The sequence below is a fragment of the Podarcis cretensis genome (genome assembly GCF_951804945.1).
Source record: "Podarcis cretensis genome assembly, chromosome: 2".
NCBI classification, from domain to species: Eukaryota; Metazoa; Chordata; class Lepidosauria; order Squamata; family Lacertidae; genus Podarcis; species Podarcis cretensis.
The window spans coordinates 16,513,797-16,539,532 of NC_137171.1; the positions used below are offsets into that span (position 1 = coordinate 16,513,797).

The 25,736-nt window shown below is 44.1% G+C and overlaps 1 protein-coding gene across 1 annotated transcript in view; it reads right to left on the reverse strand.

Moving 5' to 3' along the window:
- The window catches only part of SCN8A (sodium voltage-gated channel alpha subunit 8), a 110,245-nt gene that overhangs the window by 3,116 nt on the left and 81,393 nt on the right, over positions 1–25,736 (reverse strand). Inside the window, exons 21-27 of the mRNA XM_079965330.1 lie at positions 24,058–24,180; positions 17,688–17,972; positions 12,951–13,004; positions 11,707–11,844; positions 11,027–11,131; positions 8,901–9,171; positions 413–7,392 (exon numbers count right to left, since the gene is read on the reverse strand). Of these exons, the coding sequence (XP_079821456.1) occupies positions 6,248–7,392; positions 8,901–9,171; positions 11,027–11,131; positions 11,707–11,844; positions 12,951–13,004; positions 17,688–17,972; positions 24,058–24,180 (2,121 nt within the window). The 3' untranslated portion in view covers positions 413–6,247. The remainder of the gene's footprint in view (positions 1–412; positions 7,393–8,900; positions 9,172–11,026; positions 11,132–11,706; positions 11,845–12,950; positions 13,005–17,687; positions 17,973–24,057; positions 24,181–25,736) is intronic.

Sequence of the window (25,736 nt, forward strand, 5' to 3'; positions counted from 1 at the left end):
TTCCAGCCTCTCTCTCTCTCTCTCTCTTGCTATGGCCAAGGAGGAGAAGAAGCCCTTCAGCCAGTCTATGGCTGAGTGGCGGAGGTTCATCTACAACCCCAACAGCGGCGAGTTCCTGGGGCGAACGGCCAAGAGCTGGGGTGAGGAGGGCGAGCGAGCGCGCCGGGGGGGGGGGAAGGAGGGGAGGGGGCGGCGGGCACGAGGGGCGGTGGGAGGCGAGGCGCGGCGGGCACTTGCCTTGCCCACCATGCATCTCTCTTCTTCTCGGTCTCTCTCCCTCCCTCAGCTGGCGAGGGGGCCACGAGGCGGGCGGCAGCAGCAGCAACGGGCCGGGAGCGGCTCTTAGAAAACTTCCCGGGGCAGGACCCCGGTATGGGCCCCCCCAATATTTTTTATAAGTCGGCGCCCCTGCCTGTACGACAGGGGATTTTGTATCAGAGTAAAAAATAAAATAAAAATAAAACCGAATCTCTATTTTTCAATGCTCAAGCTGGCGTCTTAACTAAAAATTATTGGCAAGATCGCACCCAGATGCCCAAGCTATCAAGATTTTGCCTTTGCTTCCTGAACTTTGAATTACAAAGTTTTGGAGAATAGCACTAGGTCAACAGCATTTTGCTTCAGAGAATCACCAGAGGTTTTTGCGCAGTCTATCAGTGCAAGAAAAAAATGTCAACCATATTTGACGATTTCTGGATGGCCAGACCCAGCTTCTTTGATAATTGCCACAACTATCTATTTGAGAATAACTGCATGCTAATTCTCAACCTAGCAGGCCCAGTTCCCTTACATTCTTAGGAGTTAATATGATTGCTACAGAAACTTTTTAACCGCTGAAATGCAGAACACACACATCAAACCAACTTTCCCATGTGCAGTTGAACTGGGAATGTTCATTTCATGTTCTTTGGCTAGCAGTGGCAGCAACATAGTTAATTAAAGTGTGTTTTCTTATAACGACTACAATGAGCCACCAAGCTATCTAATAAGGAGCAGCCAATTTATATGGGGTCAGACTATTTGCTCATTTAGCCCAGTGTTTTCTAGTTGGGCTGGCAGTAGCTCTCCAAGACTTTAGGCAGAGGGTCTTTTACATCACATCTTACCTGATCCTTTTATGTGGAGATGTCTAGGATAAGGTTACCAGATTTTTTTCAGTGAATCCGGGGACACTTTTCAACTTCAATGGATTTTGTATCGGGACTGATTTGTACATCTGGGGACTGTCCCCGGGAAATGGGGACGTCTGGTAACCTTAGTCTAGGACTGAACTTGTAACCTTCTGTAGGAAAATAAAGTACTTTACCACTGAATAATGGCTTCTCCCCAAGGATAATTCACTACTGGCAATCTGCACTTGCAAGACGGATTACGGCAGATATGCAAATCCTAACGGGTCTATGAATCTTGAGTTTAAGATTCCTCAGCATTTTCCCTTTATCTTAAAAGTTTAAATGGGAGAATTGGGTGTAGGGTGAAACTGGGGCAATATGATTTTTGCCCTATGTCTTTACAAAATAGAGAGACGAAAACAGGGATATACATATGTATCTCGATGCAACTTCCCACCTGAAGAGCAAAACATTTTCTGCTTTCTAACTTTATGAAAAGCTCCTGATTCCTCCTAGTGAAACAATAATATAGAGATTGGATTGCACATTTTTGCACTGTTAGAAATATTTGAAGTTAGGAGTAATATTTATTCTAAACCCTCAATAATAAAATGTGTTGAGAGTAAAAGAAGCAGGATTTCCTTACATAATACCCTCCAGAAAAATTCCACAGATAAAAGTGACAACAGTGATCAGAACAATACTTCCTGTAACACTGGTATTCTGAATTCTAGATTTCCCCCTTCATGCACAAGTCAGTTTTGATTATCTTCTCAATTACATAGTTTTACTAAGCATTTCTGCATCATAAAGTTGTCTGTTGGTTAAGGAAAACTTGAATTCTTGGAGTCTTCGTAAAAACAATCCAAGTAGTTGAAGAAGGAAAACAAAGGAAGTCAGTCATATTATTTTAAAATATCAAGCATTTTTGATATAGGAACTTGTCACAACCTGACCACTGTTCTAAAGAATATTGTCAGAATTATACGTGTTCAAAAAATAAATAAATGCAGACTTGAAATTATGTTTTCTTCCAAGGCCTTTTATACCATTCAATTGTATTAACAATAATACCCTCAAGTTCTGGTTTTGTTTTTTGTGAGGGAGAGGATGGTTGGATTTGGCATGAGTTTGTGAGAAGTTGCAAGCCCAGCCATAGTATTTATGCCAAATGACTTGATGTATGAGTGTTTTTCCCCTTGGTTGCGACTTGATTGAAGATCTTCCATGTCAGTTTCACAAAGCACCTGCCATTCATTGTTGGCTGATTAGAAATCTCCACTGCTCATTTAATCAGACAGCCCAGAAAACCAGATTGCTTTTTCTTACTAATTCTACCACTCCAAAAAAATAAATAAATGAACAGAAAAGCAAAAACTAATTTAAATATTCTCAGAAAAACAACATTTCAACAAAATTCTATACAGCACCTTTTCTGGTGGTGGTGGGGAGTACAAAACGTTGAGCTTAAAAATCAGCACTATCAAAATTAGATGTACATTTTCTAACTGTTCTCAACGATTTTGAGATTTCTCTAATTTCTAATTTTCTAATGCTTTCTCGAAAAAGCATTGGCCATGCCTGTTAAACTAATAGGCTACTTTCTTTATTACCAAATTCTTTGATTCTATATATCTTTATATGCTGTCTGTATGTCTCAAACTACCTTTTTGTGATTGTTAATTTTTGAGTAAGATTTCCCCAATATTCTAAGCTTTGCTTAAATTACGATGCATATAAAAATACGGAGCAAGTTCCACAATATCTGTGAAGTTTGGCCATTTGTTTAAACAATTGTCCCCAAAAAATAAATGGAAAAAAAAGAAATGTAGTGTAGCAACTAGAAAAAGCAAAAGTATTCACTTTAGTAGGACATAGCCCTCAGCTCTGAAGCTGTTTGTTAATAACTTTTATTTGTTAGTAAAGCTAGTGTAATGTAAGAAAGTTCAAGTATCGCTAAATAATGACCCAATGTAAATATAGATTGCAGGGCATTTTTACTAAAAATTGCTTAGTAAAATTTGACAGCACAAACACTACATGTACCGAGCTTTCCATATGGAACAATAGTCCAGCTAAAGAACAATTATGACATTTAGCCAAATCTTGCATAGAAGTGGTCAAAATATATTGCACCTCAGAACCAAAATATAGTCTAAATATTTCCGTTTGTTGTAAAGGTAACTTTGCAATAAAGCTTTGCTCTGTGTGTTTGGGAGGCTTTATCTCCTCCCCCTGTGGGGATGTACATAAGTTGACATTGTCTCAAAAGTGGAAAAAAGAAAGAGAAAAAAATGTATTATATATAGATATAAAATTAAACATGGACAGTGGCATACGCCAGAAGCCATTCTATTTAATTTTTTGTAGTCCTTTGTTATTTACAAAAAGGCATGCCAATAAAATAAAATGATATATTACAGTATTTATAATATTCTTTTAAAAAGTTCAACCACATTTTTCAGCTTTTGTTGTTGTTGTGCTGTTTACAATGTTGCCTGTACATATGCATGTATTTTTTTATTTTTATTTTATTATACACATTGTAGGAGTAAGTGGGGTAAGTCTAACAGGATAGAAATGTTTTGTTCCTTGTGGTATCTGGTACAGCAGAATTCTTCCACTGATTTCATGATAGCTAGACTATGCATTTAAAAAGTCCAACTTGGCACAGATGTCTATCGAATGGCTTGCTTTCTACATGACCCTTGTTGTGGGCATCTAGGCTGCGAGATTCTATAGGTCAAGCCTCTGCCAGCTATCTAAAAGGCATTGCTATTTGTTTGTTTTGCTTTTGGAATATTTTGAGTGATTATTTTGTGTGTGTGTGTGTTTTTGCCCTTTTATAGATACAATTTATTTGGTCCACATTCAAACAGCTTGTTTTCTTTCATCGCGCCCTAAAAAAAGTTCAGTACACCTCCCTTTTTGCAACCAGGCATTCTAAACGATTCATAGCAGCCTATGCCTTCTCTTTTAAGCTGGATGATGGAACAGAGTCTTGGTTATAGTGCAATACAACCTTTGGCCCATCAGCGAGAACTACTCCACAAGCCTGTGCCCTTAAAAAACAAAGAAAACCCCACACAACTGAATTCTCAGTATGATCGACTCATTGAAGGTGACACAATGAAACAGTTCAAAATATTGAGATACCCAGGTACTAACTAGAAACACAAAAATTATGTTTCCACCCACCCCCAACCCCCCCCCCGCCAGGGTGAGACTCCCGTCAATTTAGAGTTAAGACTTGTTGAGAGGTAGCTCTTTCATCCCTACCTGAATTTTGCAGGACTGGTTAAAATTATGACAACAATGTGGGATGAAATGCAAAGTTGGTGAAGGCACACGACATATAGGACACTTTCTCTCTCAGCGCTGCACCCATGTCACACGGCTATTTTGCTCATCAAATGTGTGATGTTCTACTAAACGTTGGTTTTTAACATTGTGGTTATTGTTGCTAGCATTTTGGTTTGCTTTTCCTGTAAAAAAAATAAACAAACAAATGCAAAAACCAAAGAAAACCGTGCAATGTCAAGACTGCAAGCTGCAGGAAATCTGTCAATGGAAGAACGCTAAGTAGAGGCCACTTTTCTGGGAATCAGCTTGTGCCCCATTGTTGAGTTCCTTGCTTCAGAACGATCCCAAAGGACGCAACCGTCAGCATGTAAATATGGCACACAGTGCTGTAAACTTCCCTATCATAACCCTACCCTCCTCGATAAAATTGCTTTATAGAGCTGCTGAAAATTGCACCTTTGAAAGATAACGTGCTGTTTCCGATAGCACTTTTTCATCTCTAACGGGGGGGGGGGGGGAGTTACCTACACTGCGGAATGGAGGCTAAAGAGTAATTGTGAGTATTGCAGGAAACAAAACTACCGGGTGGGTTTTCTTGAAGCCCTAAAGCACTCTTTGACAGCGACATTGTATTAAGAAACCATTGCTGCATGGTCTTTTTCCATCAGAAGGCTTTTAAGAGCAGCATTTCCCGTATTTGCTGTTTCTTTTAAAAAGTGCAAAAAATATATGGCTGCATGGTTAATAAACATACACATCAACAGGTCTCCGTCGGTTGGTTTCACATTTTTGTTCTTCCTAGAGGAGGTGCATGGAAAGATCTAAGGATTGGTAACTTGGCGGAAGGGCATAGATATAGCTAAGAGTAACTCTCCCAATACAGTGTGCCGTAGTCAGTGGAGTGCCTCAAACATATGGCTTAACACAAGGCCTGGACAGCATATTGAGTGTCTTGTGATTTTATGATTCCTCATGCATGATTCCTGATCACAGCATGCCATCATGCAAATCATTTCTATGCATTGAAACGAGCACAATTTTATTTTATTTTATTTTTGGAATCAGCCTGAGCAAGTTTTGGCAGGCTGAAAAACCTGATTATCCCCATCTCCCAAACCATGGTGAAGCCCATATAATAAAGAAGTATGCAGATAATAAATACCAAAGGAACTATGATGATTAAATGACATGGGCTAAATATGTGTCGTTTCGTTTCAGCTTTTTGTCGTTGCTCAATTTGTTTTCCCCCTTGTACTAATTTTTTTGTTTTTTTGTTTGTTTTTTTGGTGCTTAAACTAAATGTCAAGTATGAAAATCTAGTTTTGCATGAGCAACCCAACCCTTCAAAGGGATGGGGTTTTTTTTGTTTTGTTTTTGTTCTGGGTTTCCTTTCAATAAAATGAGAAAAATAAAATCCATTTTGGCTGCTTCGGAAAAAATATATACGAATCCTAAAGCAGCAGGTTTGTTTGTTTTTCCTTAAGTGTGTGTGTGTTTTATTTTGCTTGTTTGTCCTAAGTTGCATTGACTGATGTGGAACATGCAGTATCCACCTGCCCAAACAGTATAAAATCCTTTTTTTTTTACCCCGCCTTTGCATTGTTTCCTGTTTTTTTTAATATATTTGCCTAGATGGGTCCGTTAAACAGGTGGTAGATCACTGCTTTGAGATGCAACATGGTCACACAGTAAGCAGACTATGTTTGGTATAGGATCTTCAGGTAAAGTGTCTCCACAGCTGTTCACTATTGATATATATTTTATCGGGAAGTTTGTAAACAATCTTTTCCGTTCATACTTTTTTCCTAGAGTTATTAATGTTACGGATCATCTCAATATTTGGGTTCCCTGGTGTCTCTTTGCCTTTTCGCTCTTTCCCGTCTCCCCTCCTCGGCTCGCTGTTTCTCCTTTTCGGGCTTAGTCACACTGTCATAGGATGGGAGAGACGCTGTGGACGGGGTACCTTCTTTTTTCTCCCTGTTTGTCCCTCCGTTTTCCATCTTATTGGAGACGTTCTTTCGGTAAATAAAGCCCCTCCTTATTAAGCGAGCCCGGTACGCCCTCTGGATGACCAGTGCAGAGACCTCTTCCTGCTTGCGCCGCAGTGTGGTCGTGATAGGCTCGTAAGACACTTTGGATGGATTCGAAGCCACAAACCTCTCCTCCATCTGCTGCCTCAGGATGTCCAGCTCGCCGCTATCGCCCAGCACCCGCTTGGTAAAGGCAAAGAGGATGTCCAAGCAGTGGATTCTATCCCCGCTCACCATCGGCAAGTCCATGGCAATGAGTTCAATAGTGTTGGGCTTCGGGACGCGGAGAGGGTGCTCCAAAGCGTCGGCAAAGTCTGCCAGCTTGCAGTACTCAATGAATTGCGTGGCGTCGGGGTCAAACTTCTCCCAGATCTCGTAGAAGGTCTCAAAGTCATCTTCGCTCAGCGGGTCGGCGCTCTCCTCCGTAGCTACGCTGAAGTTCTCCAGAATGATGGCAATGTACATATTCACCACAATCAGAAAGGAGATGATGATGTAGCTAACAAAGAAGAAGATCCCCACCGAGGGATTCCCGCAGTCGCCTTTGAAACCACTCCCGGGGTGTTCCTTAGTCAAATCACAGTCCGGTGGCCTGTTGAGGATGGGCAAAAGCAAACCATCCCACCCAGCTGAGGTAGTGATCTGGAACAAGCAAATCATACTGTTGCCAAAAGTCTCAAAGTTGAACATGTCATCGATGCCAGCCTCATGCTTGACGTAGGCAAAGTTGGACATCCCAAAGATGGAAAAGATGAACATAACTAGGAAGAGCAGGAGACCAATGTTGAACAAGGCAGGCAAAGACATCATTAAGGCAAAAAGCAGGGTGCGGATCCCTTTGGCTCCTTTGATCAGGCGCAGGATGCGGCCAATACGGGCCAGGCGGATGACTCTGAAGAGAGTAGGTGACACAAAGTATTTCTCTATGATTTCAGCCAAGAACATACCTTAAATGAGATTGGGGGAAAGAAGAAAAAATAACGTTACAATTCTTTCAAGTAATCACATACCATTTGCCCAGAAGCAGGTAGTACTGGCCATATTTGAGAGGGAAATGCCATACTAGGTTCGTTGAGACTGGCAGTCTTCCTATCTCCATATCCTTAGTATTTGAGTCTTTGCAAAATGCCCATGAGCCATATCAACAAATTTCTTTTTACAAGGGCACCTCATCTTTTTATTATGACCATTATAAAATGATAGGCGGTGCTTGTTGCCTCGTTATAACCCATGAATCATAAAATAGTATAATCTCTCTTCCCTTCTGTTTACTTTGCTCTGTTGTTTAGGATCAGGCTAGATGTAACATCATGTTCAAAGTAGGCGCTGGCACTTTGGGCAATTGCCAACAGCAGCAGAAAATATGGAACAAAACTAGGTCATCCAGAGAACCCCAAATGCTCAACAGAACTACTGGCCAATTGTCTAAAAGAGAGCAAGGAAGAAGCAAGGCAATCCCTAGAAAGAGATTTTCACACCTTTTGTGCCACCACCGACAATGCCCTGCATAAATGCCCACTGCATTAAAAATAGAGCCATCACACAGTGTGGGGCCTCTAAGGGAGCTCTTAATATGAAGGTGGGCTCATATGAGAGAAGGCTATCCTTCAAGAACAAAGATCATTCAGGACCGTAAAGGTCAAAACCAGCACTTTAAATTGGGCCGAGGAACTAATGGCATGAAGTATGATTAATTGGTGCAATATGCTCCTGATAACACTTTCCAATTAATAAAAATCATTACCAAGGCCTTTGGTTTGGTGGCTGTCTTCCTCCTGCATTGCTGTGTGCTGCTGGTTTGTTACTGTTTTGTGGTTTTGTTTTATTATGCTTACTGTATGTCAATCTGCATTTGTTTTTAATCGTCATATTTTTGTGATCCAGCATAGGACCATTTGGAGCAGGGTAGTTTATAGGTACAAATGCAATTAGTCAAATGAAAGCAACTTTAGAAATTTTCAGAGTTTAAGCAGAAGAACGGGGGTGGGTGTGTGCGGGTGGAAAGCAGCTATTTCCCCACTCAAACTTCCTTCCCAAACTATTTCCCCACAGAAATCTGACCGGCTCTGATTTTACAAGCTGGGAAGCAGTGATAAGTCAATGTGCAGTACAGTGGTACCTCAGTTTTCGAGCACAATCCGTTCCAGAAGATCGTTCGAGTTCTGAAACGTTTGAAAACCGAAAACTCAATATGGAAGCCTCAATACTGAAGCCGCGTTTCCTGTTCGACTTCTCAGGCGCATTCAAAAACCGAAGCATTTACTTTTGGGTTTAGGGCATTTGAAAACTGAAACGTTCGTCAACGGAGACATTCGAAAACCGAGGTACCACTGTATTAACTGCACAATCCTATGCAAGTTTACTCTGAATCCGATGCACATCTACTCATTTTCTCTTCTCGCAAGCGCAGGCCTTTGCGCTGCATGCGCCCCGCAGAAAACACCCATATACTCACCCACGATGGAGAGAATGACAACCACAAAATCAAAAATGTTCCAGCCAATAGTGAAGTAGTAGTGACGCAAGGCAAACATTTTCAGCACACACTCGCATGTGAAAAAGATAACAAAGACCAGGTTGATCCAGTAGAGGATTTCTTCCATCTGTTTGCTCTGTGTGTCCGTCTCAACCATCATAGTCACCATGTTGAGGCAGATGAGCAGCATGATCAGTATGTCAAAGGCTTGCTGGGTGACAAAGTCGAAAACAGCTCCTTGGACTCTATTCTGTTACACCGGACAGGAAGAACGCACAGTTAGGGAGATGCATGTATTTGTAGTATGGGACAATTCACTGCATACATCCTCTACTGCAGCTGATTTGTGTGTTTACATCACGTGGGGTGGTTTGTTGGGTTGTTTTTATTATGTATTGCATGTTTTTATATTGTGTATATTTTATATTTTTATATATGTTTTTATATTTTATATTGGGACGCAGGTGGCGCTGTGGGTTAAAGCCTCAGCGCCTAGGGCTTGCCGATCGAAAGGTCGGTGGTTCGAATCCCTGCGGCGGGGTGCGCTCCCGCTGCTCGGTCCCAGCGCCTGCCAACCTAGCAGTTCGAAAGCACCTCCGGGTGCAAGTAGATAAATAGGGACCGCTTACCAGCGGGAAGGTAAACGGCGTTTCCGTGTGCGACTCTGGCTCTGGCCAGAGCAGCGATGTCACGCTGGCCACGTGACCCGGAAGTGTCTCCGGACAGCGCTGGCCCCTGGCCTCTTAAGTGAGATGGGCGCACAACCCCAGAGTCTGTCAAGACTGGCCCGTACGGGCAGGGGTACCTTTACCTTTACCTTATATTGTGTTTTTATCTTGTAACCGCTCCGAGAGTTGTGGGAACAGGCCGGTGTGCAAATTTAATACATGATAAATAATAACAAGCACATCTGGCCTCACAATCCCATTTTGTAGTGAAGGGTGAAACACACAGCACAATCCTGTTCATCACCAGGTATGTGTGGAAAGGTAAAGGACCCCTAGATGGTTAAGTCCAATCAAAGGCAGCTATGGAGTGTGGTGCTCATCTTGCGTTCAGGCCAAGGGAGCTGGTGTTTGTCCACAGACAGCTTTCCGGGTCATGTGGCCAGCATGACTAAACCACTTCTGGCGCAACGGGACATTGTGACGAGTGTCAGAGCGCACAGAAACGTCACTTGCCTTCCCTTAGCAGCAGTACCTATTTGTCTACTAGCACTGATGTGCTTTCAAACTGCTAGGTTGGCAGGAGCTGGGACAGAGCAACAGAAGCTCACCCTGTCACGCAGATTTGAAACATCAACCTTCTGATCGGCAAGCCCAAGAGGCTCAGTGGTTTAGACCACAGCGCCACCCACATGCGGGATGCAGATTAACGTTAAAAGGCTCTAGCTCATAAACCTTCTTCCTAAGACCCCAAACGATTAAACCACCTTTGAAGAGTAGCCACAGCCCTGTTATGCTGCTTCAGGAGATTACTTAAACATAACAGAAACATAATATTGCTGAGTATTCAGGGCTGGCAGTGACTTAGGCAATGTGCCATGGTCCAAGAGCCCTAGAAAGGCTGCTTGGTCTTGCCATTTGACCCTCCTGCCTGCTCCCAGTCTCTTGATTATGTAACTGTGCCAGGGAAATTATCCACCATTTTGATTTTTCCACAGTGCCCTGATGTTCTTGATTTTTGTATCCACTCTGGAACACCACAGGGAAATTAAAATGATGGGTGGCTTGAAGCTCATAACCATGTGACAAGGTGCAGTGGGGCACTCTGAAGTAGGGGTGGGGCCTATAACCTGGTTCCAGCTCTGGGTGTTATTATGTGCATCACAACAATGTAAGATAGATGCATGTTGTTATTCCCACCAGCTTGGGGATGGAGAACTGAGGCTAAGAGATTGCAGCTGGCCTAAGGCTATCTGCTGGTAGGTGAGATTTGAAGCAAGGGCTTCCTGAAGTAGCTTTGTGCCTCAGCCATGACACTACGCCAGCTCAAAATAAGAAGGGATCAAACCTCAAAGAGCAAGAGCTGGATGCTGGAAAAGTGTGAAGACTTTATTTGAGTGTACAAGGAGCAGCATATTGGGAATAAGCCTGAAAACTCACCAGAGGCCTTGGAATTGGCTTCTGAGGTTTCTTGGAGCCCAGTTTTTTCATGGCGTTGTAGTATTTCTTCTGCTCCTCTGTCATGAAGATATCCTGACCTCCAAAGTAAAGGAAGGAAAAGGAAATAAAGCTGGTTACAATCTGTTCACCTTTGCTTTAAGATGAAGGTACAACTGAAGTAGACATTTCTTCTTACTCCATGAGGTAAAAAATAATAATAATGGAGAAAATTACATTGTCACTGGCAGACAATGAGAGAAGATACACTAGTCCCTGGTAGTTCAGGACTTAGAATCTATTTAGTGGTTTTGAAGAAGCTTTTGGATCTAAGTTCAAAATGTGGTACAATAATTGCTTGAAATGGAACTGTGTGATGGCAGCTCCAAGTAGCAAGTTCTTTGTGTGAGACTGGTTTGAACGTTTTGTTCCAGTATGGTGAAAAATCACAGAAACAGAAACATTCATTTGAGGGGGACAAAAAAGTCCTCTCTGTGAAGAAGACACATTCATACAACCATGCCATGTGGCAACTGCAGTGGCAACCTGCATGTGTGAATCAGTTCTTTCGTAAGCTGCAAGTTTCAGGGAATTCCATGGGTTATTTATTGGAAGTTAATTCAGAGAAAAGGGGGGGGGGTTTGAAGGTCCTTTACGCTAGTCAATATGAAAAGTTGACCTATCTTTTTCTTTTGCTGATTGAAATTGTCAATGATGACACCGATAAAGAGATTCAAGGTGAAGAAGGATCCGAAGATGATGAAGATGACAAAGTAGATGTACATATAGATGTTGTCCTCATACTTGGGCTGCTGATCTTGCTGTGTGTATAAGAGAAAACAATATACATATTTCAGAAGCTGCAATCTGTAAGAGGGATTTAACAAAGGCTTGAAAATCTTTGCATTCATTCATTCATATTTTTTTTTTATCATTAAATATGCTCTCTGAAGTTATTGTCCCCCTAAGGGGCAGACTTTGGTAACCTTTTGTAATATAGTGCCCCGTGCGAGGCCAAACTTGGGCACCCCAAAATGGATATTCTTAATTATAGATCTTCCCAATTTTGTGCCCGTCAGCTCTACGCCCTGGTCAGGCTGTTGCCAGGGACATACAGGGCTGGTTGCCCAGGAACATACAAAGACAAGGAATATTCTGATCGTCCTTTTTTATTTCATTCTTTACGGAGAAAGGCTATAGAACCCAGCCTCTTGGATAATGGCGTTGTCCCAAGTGAATCTCCACCCCCCGTCTCTCCCACTTCCTCATTCATCTATCTCATTGTCTCTCCTATGGGTGCTGCTAGGTGCCCTCTGTCTTTGAGCTCTTTGCTCTCCTACTTTCAAGGCTTGTCGGGTTCTGGGAGATGGAGGGTCTGGAATGCTTTCTAAAGACACTGTGTCTGTCAGCTGTTGCCTCTCCCCCCCCTCCATGATTCCTCCTCCTCCTCTCTCATTATTTCCCAACTTTTCCCCTCATCTGCGTCTGAGCTGTAACCTCCCTCAAACCCCTGTTGTTAATCTGTCTTCTTCTTCTCTGGAAGGGTCAGACTGAGAAGGCGGTCTCTACCATTCCTCCTCTGCCCAGTCCCTGACAGCCCTGTGCAGAGAAACCGCCCACACCATCCTAAAATCCGATGCTCGTCCCCTGACCCAAAGTTCCATAGTAACCCAGAGTGAACATAAAGCTCTGGCAGGATTGGGTTTATTCCACCCACTTCAGTGTTGCAGGATTCTGCGTCGTATATTCCTCATATACAGTAGCAGTCCTTGGGATCCTAGGGACAGCCGGATCGTGATGATGGAGCAAATTTTTTGCAGCTATGACCTTGCAAGGTGGCATTCTTTGTACGTATAAAATGGCACGGAAAAACATTGTTTCAAATACCAGCTCTGTGACAACATTGACAGAAGTGGATGTACTTTACCTTTCTAGAATCTACTGCTGCATACATTATGTCCATCCAGCCTTTAAAGGTTGCCTATAGAGGGAAACACACATTATTTTTAGAGGAAAATGATTTTTCCCATTAAAAAACAAAACAAAACAAAACAAAACATCTGTATAGGAGGACTATATAAAAGAGCATCTCTTTGTAGGTCATTTGGCACAAAAAATATTCAACAATTTGTTTGGATATAGTCTGCGGGATAGTGACTGGCTCAAGGTCATCTTTCCTTTTCCACCTACGGTTTGGGTGAAGGCAAATTTAATAATATGGGCCCTCCTGTCGGCTGATGGTTCCTTCGATTGGTTATGCCATTTCTTATGAATCCATGTCGCTCAGATTGTGGTCAAGTTTCTTTTCTCCTTAGGAGGGAATTTACTAATGTGCTCGGAAACAACTGATTTCATGTGCAAATTCTCTTGGCCACCAGACTCAGTTCTTTACAACAAAAGCCTTCTCTGCAAACTGTGTATAATATACCAGAACCGGCTTGTCCATTAAGCAAGCACCCTTCTTGCCGGGTTTTGGTGAGAGGGGTTGCATTTTGGTGCATGGCAGAAATGGTGGGGTGCAGTGTGTGTGTGTGGGAGTCCCATTCCCATTTTGCCTCGGGTGGCAAAACAGGATGTGCTACTACTGCAATATACCGTATTTTTCGCTCTATAGGAAGCACTTTTCCCCCTCCAAAAATGAAGGGGAAATGTGTGTGCGTCCTATGGAGCAAATGCAGGCTCCTTGGCTTCAGCGATAGCAATGCGAAGCCTCCGAAGCGCAGAGGGAGAGCTCCCCCTTCGCTCTGGAGGCTTCGCGTTGCTTTCACTGAAGCCGCCTGAAGCCCCGGAGCGCAGGGAACTTCCGCTGCGCTCCGGGGGCTTCAGGCAGCTATCCGCAAGCCTTCGGCGCGCAGCAGGAGTTCACGCCATGCTCCAAAGGCTTGTGGATAGCCGTCTGAAGCCTGAAGCCCTCCTATGGTCCGGTGCGTCCTATGGTCCGGTGTGTCCAATAGAGCGAAAAATACGGTACTAACTACGAATGATCAATCTATCTGATGCCCCTCTTCCATAAATCTACACAATTCAAATTGGTTTTACAGTGATTTGTCTGTAGGAAAAAAGAGCAGTAAAAAGGATTTATACGCAAAGCTGAGTTAAAGAAAGCAAAGTTCAAAAGGTTTATACATAAAAATGCTTTTGGTTTTGGACCATTTTCCTTGAAATAAATATCCAGTAAATTAACACAGCACACACCATCTTGGCTTCTTCACTCCATTGAAGTTATTGCACATTGCTGTGTTGTACCTCATATATAGATCAATATTGGGAACCACCCCTTGGGCGTCTCCCTAGGCTACACCCCTTTCCCAATGTCACACACAACACACCATTCCTGTTCTGCATCCTCCCTGGGTGCTTCTGCCTGGCTGCAATGAGCATTTGAACTGTGATAATGCCTCTTGCTTTCCTGGAAGGTGGAGGGAGAGATCAAGACGTATTTGTGGTGTGTGTAGAAGCCTCTGGCATTTGCCCCACTGGAGTGTAACAATAAAACAACGAACAGGGTGGTGATGCAATGACTACTGCATTGAACCACTGACATATTACAGGTGCAGGTATTTGGGGCTTATTCTTGGTTTTTTATGTGAGAAGATAAAAGAGTGTAGTTTTCTCTGCCAACTGCGGAGTTGGGTTGAGGGGATCCAGACTGGGAGGGTTTGGAATAGGTAGGTTAGTTTTGGGAGGGTGATCATTTTGATCATGGCTATTTTGTCTGAGAGAGTGAAATTCATGTTATTCCATCTCTTTAGGTCTTTGTTAATTTGTCTCCACAGGGGCTTGTAGTTGTGGAGGTATACCGTATTTTTCGCTCTATAACACGCACCTGACCATAACACGCACATCGTTTTTAGAGGAGGAAAACAAGGGAAAAAACATTCTGAATGAAACAGTGGATGTATCATTTTTGTGCTTCATGCTGTGGCCACAGACATGTGATCTGATGGTGAATTTGGGCTGACCCAATGCAAAGATCCTGAGGATCCATGTGGATCCATGCTTTGTAACCACGTTTTTGCACCATTGCAGCCCCAGGCAACAGTGGGTACGTGATTTTTGGGGGGCAGGCTGTAGCCATGGACATGCTATGTGATCTGATGGTGAATTTGGGGTGACCCAATGCAAAGATCCTGAGGATCCATGTGGATCCGTGCTTTGTAACCACGTTTTAAGTGGGGAGGGAAGGAAAAATATAGAAGGGACAAGGAGCACGAGAGGGGTGTGCGGAGAAGCAGCTGGCTAAGTATGCAGGAGAGGGGTTTAAAGGGGGGGGGGGAAGGAAGGCAAAAGTCCACCCACCCACTCAAGCCAGCCCTCTCTCTCTCTCTCATCTGCATGTTTTCCGCTGCCTGCCGAGTCCCCAGACACAGCAGCAGCAGCACCACCACCGGAGCAGGGATGCTCTGCTTTCCTCTCTACTTGCCTGGAGGGGAGGGGTTGCCTGGAGGGGAGGGGATTTCACTGCTCTTTGTTCCGTCTGAGCAAACAGCAACCGAAACGGAACAGGGTGGGCAGTAAGACCCTGAGGCAGAATGCAGGAAAGCAGCAGCCTCCTCTCCTCCGTGACGGCGCAATATGATTTTTGCCTGATTTTTGCCATGCACTTGGGACAAACGGCTCCAGGGCCCACACATTCGCTCTATAACACGCACAGATATTTCCCCTTACTTTTTAGGAGAAAAAATTTGCGTGTTATAGAGGGAAAAATACGGTAATTTATTGAGGTTTCTGGTTATTTGTACCCCTAGGTATCTGAACTTGGTGTGACAAAGTTTTATTTCGGTGGTGACCTTAGTGAGTCACTGACATATTACAGGTGGACTCTTCATTTACTGCATTTGCTATTGTTTAAGATAAAACTGATTTGGGAAAGAAGCCACTTTTGTCATTTTCTTATAGACGTTTACAGATCATTGCCTTGGCGATGTTATCTTGTGTCAATCACTGGAATGTACAAAGGTCACAATTTCACATCCATTGCTTGGCCCACTTTTGCCTCTGACAAAGCCCACCGATGGCATGCAGCTCTCGGAAGGTTCTCCATGGCCCTTAAGGCAGAGAATATTCCTCACTCCTGATATATATTGGCTGGGATGTGTGAATGACTAGTTGGGCAGCATAGAGGGCTGCAGGAAGGCCTCTCCATGCATGAACTAAACTCACTTGATTGGATGGAAGGCATGCAAATGAAGTGGATAAAGGGTGACACCCAACTGTATTCTTCCACCAGCAGAATAGTCTTCCGCCCACACAAGGGGGGGGGGGGACGCAGGTGGCGCTGTGGGTTAAAGCCTCAGCGCCTAGGACTTGCCGATCGAAAGGTCGGCGGTTCGAATCCCTGCGGCGGGGTGCGCTCCCGCTGCTCGGTCCCAGCGCCTGCCAACCTAGCAGTTCCAAAGCACCTCCGGGTGCAAGTAGATAAATAGGGACCGCTTACCAGCGGGAAGGTAAACGGCATTTCCGTGTGCGACTCTGGCTCGCCAGAGCAGCGATGTCACGCTGGCCACGTGACCCGGAAGTGTCTCTGGACAGCGCTGGCCCCTGGCCTCTTAAGTGAGATGGGCGCACAACCCCAGAGTCTGTCAAGACTGGCCCGTATGGGCAGGGGTACCTTTACCTTTACCTTTTACCACACAAGGGGACTTTCACTTCCTCCTCTACACTCCCCCCCCCCAACCTATTTGGTTGACACTCTGTAGAAGATACTGGGGGCACAGCATGAAGGACACGAAACCAGAGTCTCATTGCGTGAACTGGAAATTCGCTTGCACATCTGGACATCAAGCAAAATATCTGGAACAGTACATCTAAAATGGTCGGGCGAAATTCTCAACCAACTATTCTCCCATTTCCTTGCTGCCACATTCCTCTCTTCACAAAGTTTCCCAATCACCTAGCTCAGACTTCACCCTGCTCAGGAGACGATAACCTGCCGCAGTACACAAGTACTGTAAAGAACAACCCAACCTCTTGAATCCTGACTGGTAAATGGGAGAGAGGTGGTAATAGCTAAGCTTCTCTTCCCTCCTTGAAACCTAACTAGCCGAAAGATTAAAATTGGGTCTTGTTCTCTCTCCACAGGCGAGAAGATACTATTCACTTCATGAATTTGCTGTTAGAATTCCTGCTCCATAATTGCAGTCATGGGATTTTTGTCTATCACATGGTGGTGTATGTTTTGACTCCACAAAAGGGGAAGTGGCGGAGACAGGATGTTTGTGTTACTGTGTTCTGTGAAGTGGGACTATTGTCCTTTGTTCTTTCTCTTTGCTGTCTGATGCTAGAGAGAGAGGGAGCCATGTTGCAGTGCTCCGTGTGTGTTTATATGTAAATAAAGTAGATTAGCCAAAATGCTGAGTTGCTGAGGTCTGTTACACAAGCTGCGAAGACTCTGCAGATTCCTAAGTGTGCCGATGTCTATTGGCATCGGTCGCTGTGATGTTCAGGCTGAAGAAAGCTTTGGAAGCTCCCGAACGAACGACCAGGAGGAGAGAACATGCCAGTCGGGCATGTGTCTCTACCAGGGTCCTACTCGAGTGTAGGACGAGCTCCTGACATTTGCATGGGACTTCACATGGGGAAGCCAATATTTGCAACCATCATACATTGAACAGAGATAACCCATTACTTCTAGGAGACGTCAAGCTACAAAGGCAGAACTTACAATTTGCAGAAGGGCCAGGTACCCTGCACCAACATTGTCAAAGTTAATCTTTACGTTCTTCCACCGGATCTCCGTTTCGTTGGGATTCATGAGCTTCTCGCAGTCTGACTTGTTGTTGACTTCTTCTATCTCGAATCGATACTCGGACGTCTCATTAAAGCAGTAATGATACTTCCCAGCAAAAAGATTAACCCCCATTATGCTGAAAATCAGCCAGAAGATAAGGCAGACCAACAACACATTCATAATGGATGGTATAGCTCCCACCAAGGCATTCACAACCACCTGTATTAGAAGTGGGGAGGAAGGAGGAGAAAGTTTCAGTACAGAAGAGAGGATGAATTAGAAGCAAAACAGACATGCCTAGTTTTAACGGGGGGAATCAAAAGCTAGTTGCAATAAAAAAAAATATACCCTCTCTGTCCACTGTAATTTTTAAAAGAAAGACTTTATATTTCAAGAGATTGTTTGGCAACTTATTCTTTTGGTTTTGCCGTTCAGTAAAATATGTGGTGGACAAAGAAAGAGATTATACCTTATCTTGATAACAACAGGACCGCTGGCTGACTCCATCAGCTAAGTCAGAGAATGTGGAATTGAATAGGCTTAAAGAATTTCCGCCAGCAACAATTTCCCCCTTTAAAACCAGACTTATGGAATTTATGGGCAAGGTATATCCTACTCCCATGTAGAAAAGTGAGGGGTTTTGAGCCATTTATTTCAAATGGGAGTAGGAATGGGTATCAAGGTTGCTCTAAGGCTTAGCAGTGGCTTAGTGTAAAAACAATCAAGGCTATATTTATTGTTTGATAAGCAAGGCCAATCATATCTGAAGAGCTGAGCATGCATGTTTGCAAGCTCAAAAAGAAAAGCCATATTCCCTCCCCTGAAACAAAGCAAATGAAATCAATACTTTTTCAACAGGGCTTCCCTCCCATTTTTTATTTTTTGGTCCCTGCCACTAGAGATGATATTTGTGAAAATACAAATAAAGTCTAATGGAGAAAAGTTAAGCCATCTTTAACAGAGCCAGGTGAGTTGTCATTTATTTATTTTTATTAGGATTTCCTATGTTGGGAATGAATGAAGAGTTTAGGCTGCAATGCTATACACACCTGGGAGAAAACCTTGTTGAACTGATTGCACTTTGAACGACTTAGAAAGCTGACTTACATTAAAGATATATATCGCTCCTCCCAGCGTCTTAAACGGGGGATTAAAAAAAACCGCATGTGTATTCTACAATGTTTGACATGCATTTTGTCACACAGATTCTGAAAGTGTGCCATTCTGAATCTATGATTCCACAGGATGGGGAGCTATTAAATGCTATTTTGGGGACCAAAGCAATTTTTTTGCTTCCTTTCAGTTTTATGGTTTCTGTGCAGTAGCTATCAAGTCCCCATTACCAAGCAATTACAGTTTCTTCCAAAGCCATTCACACCTCAACCAGCAGTCTCTGAGGCTTCTTTTGCAGTGAATTAGGGTTAACTGGATAGCACTGACACTGCGTGAGCACTTATTTCCTTGCCAGCAGGTGCCACTGTTGCTTTACATACGGTATGGAAAAGACAACCGCTTGCAGTGTCACACACCGCAATCTATATGTATGTGCAGCACTGCCTGCAGAAAAATACGTCATGTGTAAGGCAGAATGCGTAAAAAAATCATCACACCCAATAGTCAATTGATTTCTCTGCATATACTTGCAAAGTAATAATAATAATAATAATACATACGCTTAAATTCAGAACCTTCAGTCTAAATCTCAGATCCTGATATGAGCTTCAGAATTTGTCCCTTCTATAGCCACAATTTATCTGGAACAGGGCAACTAGTGAAAATGTAAAGCAGTGCAATTATTGGCCAGGCATTGTGACTTTAAAACTGCTTTGGCATTTGGGGTTGCTCTATTAATCATAAAATAGGACCTAAGTTTTCTCGCTCTTCTACTCATTCACTTAAATATATGTAACCAATATATATACTGTATATATGCTTTACCTAAACAAATGGTAAAAAATCATCATCAAGTATTATGAGAGGGAACATGGCTTTTTTCATGTGATTGTGTGTTAGAAATTGTCAAGAAGTACATGCATGTTTCATAGCAATACTATCAACCTCCCTCCCCCAGGAAAATACAGCTGAGTACATTCTTTGAAATGTAAGTTATTAGAGCATAAAGGTAAAGGTAAAGGTACCCCTGCCCGTACGGGCCAGTCTTGACAGACTCTGGGGTTGTGCGCCCATCTCACTTAAGAGGCCAGGGGCCAGCGCTGTCCGGAGACACTTCCGGGTCACGTGGCTAGCGTGACATCGCTGCTCTGGCAAGCCAGAGCCGCACACGGAAACGCCGTTTACCTTCCCGCTGGTAAGCGGTCCCTATTTATCTACTTGCACCCGGAGGTGCTTTCGAACTGCTAGGTTGGCAGGCGCTGGGACCGAGCAGCGGGAGCGCACCCCGCCGCAGGGATTCGAACCGCCGACCTTTCGATCGGCAAGTCCTAGGCGCTGAGGCTTTAACCCACAGCGCCACCTGCGTCCCTTCCCTATTAGAGCATAGAGGAAAGCAAAAGACCTACATTTAGTGCTTCTTATCAAGATCATTTCAGCTCTTATTTTCTTTCATTTTGGCTCAGATTATTCTTTTTTATTGTTTGAGGGGTATAAGACTGAATCAGTGCTAATAACAAGGATGGGGAAATGCTGCAAAATAGCCCAGTAAGTGAATTTTGATTTGCTAAACTAAGAAAACAACACCTTTCCAACTCTATATGGGTGTACATCCTTTATTGCTATCTTCAGATTATCCGGCAGAAAATGAAAAACTAGCCTTCATCATATCTGTGATCCATCTAGTTTATTAACCTTTCTCCAAAAATGTCAAATATCCAGCAGTTGAAAGGTGACAGTAAACTGAAGGTGTCCTGGGCTCCCTGAAATTTCTCAGATTTTACATCCCTTCAGACATGGGCTACATTTGTGCTAAAGATGGGTTTTCCACTAGAAACACCTGGTCCTGCCTTGAAACATCTAAGGGGCCTTACTCCCTAGTAAATGGCACTGCAATTCTAAATGTGTACTTACTAGGGAGTAAACCCTATTCAAAAGAGCAGGACTTATTTCTGGGTAAATATGTGAAAGATTGCTCTGTAAATCTAGTTCAACTTCATGTCTAAGCGGGCATGGGGACTCAAAGCCTAAACATAATTGGCTATATTATGGAGAAGCTTTAAGCCGTACTGAAATCCATGGCATTTAGGCAACCACAACTTCCTTAGGATTACCCACAATGCAGTGCATGGTTACATGCACAGATCTCATCCGAATCAATGGGGCTTAGGCACGATTAACCCTCTGCTGAATTATGAAGGCGCAAGAACAATCTATACTAGGAAATAAACCACGTAGTACATAGTTTCTGGAAAGCCACTTCCGCCCAGTGGTGGAGCTTCATGCTCCAGCACTGGGGGGCAGAGAACAGGCGGGGACGGGGCTGGCGCACATCCCGGGGCATGGTGCGCATCCTGGGTGTGGGGCATGCATCCTGGGGGGAGGGGGGCAGCTGTGATGGCACCCCACCGGGATCGTGCTGCCGGGGGCGGTGCGCTCCCCCACACTCCTCTTCCTCTGCCAGTGCCTCTGCCTTAGGAGGAGGTGGAGTTCCGGGCACTCATGATGCCTTCACATGCGCAAGGGTGTGGTCAGCCCTGCGCGATGGGGGGGGGGGATTCCCGGCTGTGTCACTGCCCAGGCAACCAAGCCGATTACTCTGGGAGTGTGGCCTGCTTGATTTAAGCAGGACGCAGCGGGAATCTCACCCCTTTCCGTGCTTCCAGCTGCTCCGGTTCCCCCACCCTCCTGCCCTTTAGGTTTTTTCATCTCTTGACCTTGCTATGGACTTCAGTTGGCTGCTGTTGAGGGGCCTGGTAGGACTTCTTCCACTTGGCAAATTGGCACCGGCCACTTGGTTTTTGCCTAAGGTAAAGGTAAAGGAACCCCTGCCCGTACGGGCCAGTCTTGACAGACTCTGGGGTTGTGCACCCATCTCACTTAAGAGGCCAGGGGCCAGCGCTGTCCAGAGACACTTCCGGGTCACGTGGCCAGCGTGACATCGCTGCTCTGGCCAGAGCCAGAGCCAGAGCCAGAGCCGCACACGGAAACGCTGTTTACCTTCCTGCTGGTAAGCGGTCCCTATTTATCTACTTGCACCCGGAGGTGCTTTCGAGCTGCTAGGTTGGCAGGCGCTGGGACCGAGCAGCGGGAGCGCACCCCGCCGCAGGGATTCGAACCGCCGACCTTTCGATCGGCAAGCCCTAGGCGCTGAGGCTTTAACCCACAGCGCCACCTGCGTCCCATGAGGTTTTTGCCTACCTCATGGCAAATCGTCCCAACTTTGTAAGGTTAGGCAGTTAGGCGTTGGAATATTGCTGGAGAAGACAGGAGGGGAGGTAGCGCCATCACCTGCTCTGCACATTGAAGGGTATTCTGTTAAAGGATTCTGGGGGCGTGGCCCTGTCCGAAGCCTGGGGAGGCTAGGGCCTAAGGCACGACCCCTATTGGTGACCCCGGGGGAGCTCCTAGTTGATGTATGTCAGCAGGACTCCCCCTATTAGTGATAGGGAGTCCCCTTTCCTGGACTCCGCGCAGATGGGCAGGAGTCAGATATAGTCAGTTAGATCCAATGCCTAAGCCAATACCGCTCACAATCTGTAGCCAATAAAGTTATGGCCGTTTTTAGCCCATTAACCTAAAATGCTGTTGTCAAGTGTCTTATTTAACCTTTGGGGGGGGGGAGAAGCTTGCAGGGGGGAAGCTTGCAGGGCATGTTTTATGTGGGGGGCACTGTCCATAATATTTAGGATGAAAAATTCAAATAGAGAATAGCTGTGGTTTCTCTGAATGGCTTGAGCTACCTGTTAATAACTTTTTTTCCCTTATAGAAGTTACCTATACTCTTTGAGGCTGCAATCCTATAAACACTTACTTGGGAGAGCAAATATGATTGAAATCAGCAGGACTTAATTTGCAACCCTAACTCCACTTACCTGGGAGTAAGCCCCACTGAATTAAAATAGTACTCACTCCTGAGCAGACATGGTAAAGATTGACGCCTTAAACATGCTGAGGATCATGCTAAACATTGCATCTAACCCCATTTTGGGAGTGTGAATAGCTCAGATCTTGAACTCTGAAATCAAACATGTTTTTTAGGTCTTTGCATAGTAGTTGTAGTTCTTCATTACGTCGTCTCCCAATTCTCTCCCCACCTTTATCCCATTTCTACTTATAATGATATTCTTGCTTGACTTATAATACAGCAGACACCCATAATTCAATGCATGTTTACTCAGAAGTAAGTCTCGTGATGTTCAATGGAGCCTATTCCTTAATAAGCATGTTTAGGTTTGAAACTGTTGCATTATTTCCTTTGCATACAGACCAAGATGGGCAACCTTGGGCTGGTTTTGCATGAGATTATTTCACACACAAACATTTTGTTTTAATACAGCAATATCAAAATGGCCATTTCCCATTAAAGCCTGGAAATTACCAGATACACTTGGCAGCGGAATCTTCTAAAAATTTCAGGAAAATTCAGGTTCTGTGCTTTTACTTGTGATTTGTTGCTTACATCGCCGTGACAGGACAAGGGGACCATAAAGCATGGTAAAAGGGGAAAGGAGAATAGGGAGGGAAGCTGAACTACCAGTCAAGGCTGCCAGTCATTGACGACTGGACTGAGAACAACGAGGTGCAAACGAGAGGAATTAAACCAGTACTCTTTTCTTTTGGGATGGCTAAGCTCCTCCACCAACCACCAGTGCTTTCCTACCGCCATGAATAACCCCAAGAAGAGATAGAAGCTGTATGGGTTTTCGACCTCTTCTGATTGATACCTTTGGACGTAGCCTTTTTTTATGGGGAAGGGGAGAAGAAAAAACAAGGGGCGGTTCAAATTCTGCTTCTTTGCACCTAGTGATTCTCCCTGTTTCAAAACTTACAGCCAGAAAATGCCCCCCTCAGATGCTAGAGGTATCAGAAGCCAGGCTAAATAAGAGCAGCCAAGTGCCAACAGAGAATCTACAAATGACATGTGGTTTGGGCCAATAATGAGGCAGCTTGATATATCTCCCTTTTTTTTCTTCTCTTCCAATAAACCATTTTTTAAAAAAAAGGGAGAAGTGTGCAGCAGGGGTGAAGGTGAATCATAAACAGAGGGAGGTGATCAAGTCAGCAGCTGCATCATGATTCTGTTTGTCGTTATGTCTTTCTACCAGTTTGATCAGTTCTAGCATGCTTTTAAAATAAAAACCCCGGTAATCCACAGGCATGCAGAAGGATCAGCTCGCTAATGGCATCTTACCCTCATCCCCTCAAATCGGGACAACGCTCTTAAAGGCCTCAAAGCTCTGAGTGTCCTAAGGGATTTAATGGCACCTAGTTCCGAGTAGCCAAGGGCATTAGCTACAAGGCTGACTAAAGAGACCTACACAGAAAACAGAAAAAAGAAAGAGAAAAAAAGGAAAAAAGGAAGAAAAAAAAAAGAGGTTCCAGACTGTTAGAATAAATCCCCTAGCACTGAAGGTTTTTTGTTTTTTTAAAATCCATCCCCCAAAGTGGACTGCAGGCAGGCCCAAAGTCCACCCCCGTTTAGATTGATAGCGAAGACATGACCACACCAGCTGCCTACTTCACTTCACTGAAACGACCTGGAAGGAAATAATGCGGTTGAGAGAGGCATAAGAATAAAACAAAAGGGGGAAAAATGTGTGAGATAGAGAAAGAGAAAGAGAGGCAGAGACACACAAGACGGAAACGGGGTCTGTCGGAAGGTTAGGAGCCCAAACGGATGACAAGAACCTTACCCTCGCCCTCTTAACAGTCTGCAGGATCCCAGCAGCTCCCATTAAATTAAGCCAGACAAATTTTTAAAGGTACCTATGAGAAAGAATACAGATAAATACACACACTGCACAAGCCGCCTTAGTTCTCTCTTTCAGACGGGGCAGATAGAGGGCCTGCCTTGCTCATTTCCACTGGCGTGACATGGCAGAGATTTGAGGGCAGAAGGGGAAGCGTCTAGGTTCTCACCTCCTTTGGGGGAAAAATATAAGCCAACAGCGAAACACACTGAATAGTGTGCAGCGGTTAAGGGGTAGGGTTGGGGGTAAATCATTTTAAGCTCTTTATTGAGATGCTGGATTGCAATTCATTATTCTAGGGGGACCAGTCCTTCCAGTAAGATGTTATACATTATGGTGAATAAGAATGGTGGTGTACAATTAGAGAAACGTATTTCCTTGCGCCCCCAAACCCACTGCTAAAATGATTGGGATGGAGCAAACCTTCATGCACTATGGAATCAGTAGGCAAAGCCCTACTATATCCCTGCTATATCCTCAAACATTATCAGAGGATTGTTTCTGACACCCACTTATAACAATTTTGATTAGGCAAGCCTATCCAGAAATGTAGAAGTTACATGTGTTTTAATCTCCTTTTAGCTATTGTTTATTTTCATTGTCTTTTGAAAGTTTTAAAATACCTGTTTTAAACTGTTTCATTTTTAATGGAGCATTTTAGTGTTTTATTTTATACTTCATTAAACTACCTAGAAAGGATTTTTTTTTTTTTTTTGGCAGTCAAATGGTATATAAATTGTGTTGACTCAGTCAATCAATAAAGTAACATATATACTATGCAACTGCATGCATGCCAGTTGGGGGCCGGTGTGTAGATCACCATTTGCAGTGTGGCTGTTGCTTCCGTGTGGTTCATTCCTAAAAGGTAAAAAAGGTAAAGGACCCCTGGACGGTTACGTCTAGTCCAAGGCAACTATGGGGTTGTAGCGCTCGTCTTGCTTTCAGGCCGAGGGAGCCGGCATTTGTCCACAGACAGCTTTCCAGGTCATGTGGCCAGCATGACTAAACCGCTTCTGGTGCAATGGAACACTGTGACAGAAATCAGAGTGCACGGAAACGCCGTTTACCTTCCCGCTGCAGTGGTACCTATTTATCTACTTGTGTCGGTGTGCTTTCGAAC